The sequence below is a fragment of the Diaphorina citri genome, unplaced genomic scaffold (assembly GCF_000475195.1).
Source record: "Diaphorina citri unplaced genomic scaffold, Diaci psyllid genome assembly version 1.1 scaffold4252, whole genome shotgun sequence".
Classification (NCBI taxonomy): Eukaryota; Metazoa; Arthropoda; class Insecta; order Hemiptera; family Psyllidae; genus Diaphorina; species Diaphorina citri.
In genome coordinates, this window is record NW_007381651.1 from 15,367 (window position 1) to 19,266 (window position 3,900).

Genomic DNA, 3,900 nt, shown 5'->3' on the forward strand with positions numbered 1-3,900 from the left:
AAAAAAATAGACAGGACATTCTATTAAAGAAAGTGGAAAAAAGGAAATTTCTTTTTTTTTTTACATAAAATGTTGTCTTAAATCCATTCCCCCCCCTCCCTCATCTCTTCCTCTGTAATTGTTATTATGTTCTGTCTCATTGAAAAATAAAGTAAATTATTATTTTGATACCTACCTCTTATGTTTGGACACGGCGCGCGCGAAGTCCAGATAACTCGAGATGTTTGCGTCCATGCTGGCGTAGTATTGTTCGAGCTTGGAGTCGTCTGAAAGGTAGAAACTCTACTATCACGTCACGTCACGTGAAGTCATGGGGAGTCAGAAAGATGTTGTTCAAAGTTTTCCCATAAGGCTAGCCACTCATTATCAGGTAGACCTGACAGGTACACTTGATCAGGTAGACCTGATCAGGTATACCTGTCGTCGGGTCTATCTGATAGTGAGTGGCTGGCCAAAGATAGTTGATAACTGAGAACTGATCAGGTGTACCTGATAGAACCGCCACACACTCATCAGGTCTGTCAGGCGTTCAATTGGAACTGATCGAAATTTCATCAGGTATCAGTTCGCCTCATAGACATATCATTGCAGCAATACACTATCAGGTACACCTGACATCAGTTGTACCTCTCAGCTCTACCTGATAGTGAATGGCTGGCCTAAGATTGTAGGCAATTTCGTTCAAGACAGCCACACTACTATCACGTGACATGACGTGACGTGATAGTAGTGTGCTTTTACCTAACAGTTCTTGTGGATAGGCGACGTAAGGGATGATGGCTTTGACTTTGTCTTGAGCTGCTAGACGGGTAGTGGGGTCCATCCAGTCTACAGTGGAGAGATACTTGTATGTTTCGTCCAGAATGAGACGCACCATGGTCCCTACGTTAGCTTTGGCATCTTGGTTGAAGTATTTGCGGACGTAGAGGGCACCTGTGGGAGAAAAGGGACTTTTCAGTCTCTTTTTCTTCCAGTATGAACAGGGTATATTCTATTCTATTCTGTGAAGTACGATTCAGAACAGGGTATATTCTATTCTATTCTGTGAAATACGATTCAGCTGGATTTTCTTTTTAGGATTTGAAACGATGACTTTTGACTTTCGGAAACTGAACACCAGACCTTCTATGACTCATACACAGAAAGCCCACTCTGAGACTTAGGTGTAGGGGCAAACAGCCCTAAAGGATGGACTAAGCTCCTACGAATGGTTAGGAATGTGCCATTATAGGTTTCCAATGGTTTAGTACAGCTTCAAACTGAGACTTCTTAGCTAGGACCACAATCAGAATTTAAACTTTGTTTAGGTGTATCTCTTGGATTAAGCAAAGGATCGCCAACCCGTCGATCGCGAGCTACCGGTAGCGTGCGAGAAGTTTTCTTATAGCTCGCAGCTCGCGGACAGTCGCAACTCAAGTTGAGAGCAAGCAACTATTATGTACGGTGTAAATTTTCGGTTCCCAGACTAACAGGTAGCTCGCCAAGTGTCTCCTAGTCATTCGATTAGATCGCGACCATAAAAGGTTGGTGACCGCTGGATTAAGCATTGAGCAATCTGCTTGGTTGATTTCAAACTTTAGCCAATGAGATTGTTCAATAAAAAAATGTAAATGCAGTTTCTTTGTGTTATTATGTCACAACTTTGGTGCTCACTGCAGCATTGTAGGATTTTCCCACTATCTCAATAATCCTAAAATCCAATGTTTACTACCATGCTGGCACCGGTCGCTATGCATAGAGGGGTTTCAGCCCTCCTTTTTAAATCTTTCCCTTTCCTTTGAAGTTAATTTACCCCATTTCATAGGTACATCCTACTGGTCCGAAGAAAATAACTCGATCCGATGATCAAAGTCCAACTTCATTCTCTTGTCCCCTCTCCATAGGAACCTATTTTGAGATTGTACTCTTAACTCACCATAAAAGCATGAAATTTAAAGGGGTTTCCAGTCCTCCTTTTTAACTCTTTCCTTTCCCTTTGAAGTTTATTTACCCCATTTCATAGGTACATCCTACTGGTCCGAAGAAAATAATTCGATCCTATATCAAAGTCCAAAAGTCCAACTTCATTCTCTTGTCCCCTCTCCACAGGAACCTCTCTTGAGGTTCTGCTCCTAACTCACTGAAAAACCATGAAATGTTCATACAGGGAGCTATTTTTATGAACATTTAGTTTCGCCGGAGCAGCCAGAGTATCTGAAAAGTATCAACTACTGATGGTTGAAGTGGTTTGTTTGTCAGGACAGATAAGTGAGAGGCAAGCTCTCGGAACAAGTTTAGGACAAGTCAGCAGCTCTATCATCCAATGAGAATTGAGATCTAAATATCCATCTACTATCCCTTCCTAAATTTGTTATTAGTGGCATTCATATTCTAAGAGGTATAATTCAATAGTTACTTCTGTTGAGATTGGCTCTCCAGTTTATCAGAGAAATACTATGATCACTACTCCACCAAGGCAGTCTTACTAACATCTTTCCTCTGAATATTTCAGTTGTACAGATTCCTCACCAGAAGAACCAATTCCCTATTTTGTTGGGTTTTTTTGTGGATTTCTGTTTTAGGGCTTTTCTAGGTTTATCACACAGAAAAGAATCATGAATGGTTATCAGCAGAAGTAATTAATGTGCTTATACAAAGCTATTACAAATTTAATGTCCACCTGGAATTGAGTTGACTGAATTTTTATCTTGAACCCAGCCCCCTTGATTACAAGTCCACCACTGACTTGTTTTACTGAGACCCTGTTCATTATTTGGAATAGGTTTGTATAACATTAAATAAATATTTGATATATAACTGCCAAGGTTTTTGGTGATGTTAAGCACCTTCTCACATTAACCTCACCCAGTCTGAGTGGGAAGAAAATCCAACAGTATTAGATTGCTCAGGTGGTTATGGTTATCCATTTGAATACCTGAACGTTGCTTAACATCAGTGTTGTAGGCGAAATGCTAGCATCGTTTGATGACCGCTGTCCTACTCAATCAGCTCGTCAATTAACGCGCCGCGATCTTGTAAACGGATCTTTGAGTACATAAAATTCCTCCATGCGCATTCGCGGTTTTCTGTGTTTATTTTGGCGGTAATTTTTTAAAAAATTGATAAGATTTGAAAAAAAAAATCAGAAGCAAAAGAAAAAGTGATAGAATTTGCTGATTTTAGTCTAGAAACCTAGCTTTTGTCGAAGGAATTTCTTGAAAAATGAATTCTTCAAGAGCCTTTGCAGCCAAATTGGCCAAGAACGTAAGTAGAGTTATTGATTCTGAAGGATAGACACAAGGGTTAGATTCCTGTGACCTCTGTAGAGTGACATTGGGTTGCTTTTTTTAGAAGGATTTTCATTCACTCTTGCCATTATGTGCTTTTTACAGCCCAATGCTGTGTCAGATCCATTGAACGGTATTTGTCCAGAAGTCACGTCAATGGAAAATTGCTACAAAAAGGAACTGTCACAAATGAGTAGTGACCAGTGTTATTTTAGGATTTGGTTAACCCAAAGAGGAGCTTTCTTTTTCATTGTCATGGCTTCTGAATAATTAGGGAACTTTGGTACTTGTGCAGAAGTCACGTCTGTGGAATATTGCTACCAAAGGAACTGGCACAAATAAGCAGTGACCAGTGTTATTATAGGGTTAGGTTAAACGCAAGAAGGAGTTTTCACAATTAGAGTAGTGATTAGTGTTATTATAGGGTTAGGTTAAATACAAAAAGGAGCTTTTCTTTAATCAGTCCATTATTTTCAGGTGAAATCTAGCAATCTAGTTTCCCAATACAGCTCTGGATCCAGCAGTCAGAACATCAGTGGAAATGTTCCTGGGTTGAGTGAGAAAGTTCTTGCTGTACCAAAATCAGGTTTGTGCATTTAATTTTCCCAAAAAAAAAAAAAAAAAAATCAATAAA

At 39.7% G+C, this 3,900-nt stretch overlaps 2 protein-coding genes across 2 annotated transcripts in view; one reads left to right on the forward strand and one right to left on the reverse strand.

Moving 5' to 3' along the window:
• Nucleotides 1–63: 63 nt before the first annotated feature.
• LOC103520916 (neprilysin-2-like) lies at nucleotides 64–2,471 on the reverse strand. Its single transcript, XM_026831845.1, has 3 exons — nucleotides 2,396–2,471; nucleotides 742–933; nucleotides 64–266 (listed from the first exon to the last, which is right to left on the reverse strand). Exons 1-3 carry the CDS (start codon nucleotides 2,469–2,471, stop codon nucleotides 172–174), a joined length of 363 nt encoding a protein of 120 aa, XP_026687646.1. The 3' UTR covers nucleotides 64–171.
• Nucleotides 2,472–3,101: 630 nt separating this feature from the next.
• The window catches only part of LOC113472192, a 1,952-nt gene continuing 1,153 nt past the window's right edge, over nucleotides 3,102–3,900 (forward strand). Inside the window, exons 1-2 of the mRNA XM_026831844.1 lie at nucleotides 3,102–3,243; nucleotides 3,744–3,852. Coding sequence (XP_026687645.1) covers nucleotides 3,202–3,243; nucleotides 3,744–3,852 — 151 coding nt within the window. The 5' untranslated portion in view covers nucleotides 3,102–3,201. The remainder of the gene's footprint in view (nucleotides 3,244–3,743; nucleotides 3,853–3,900) is intronic.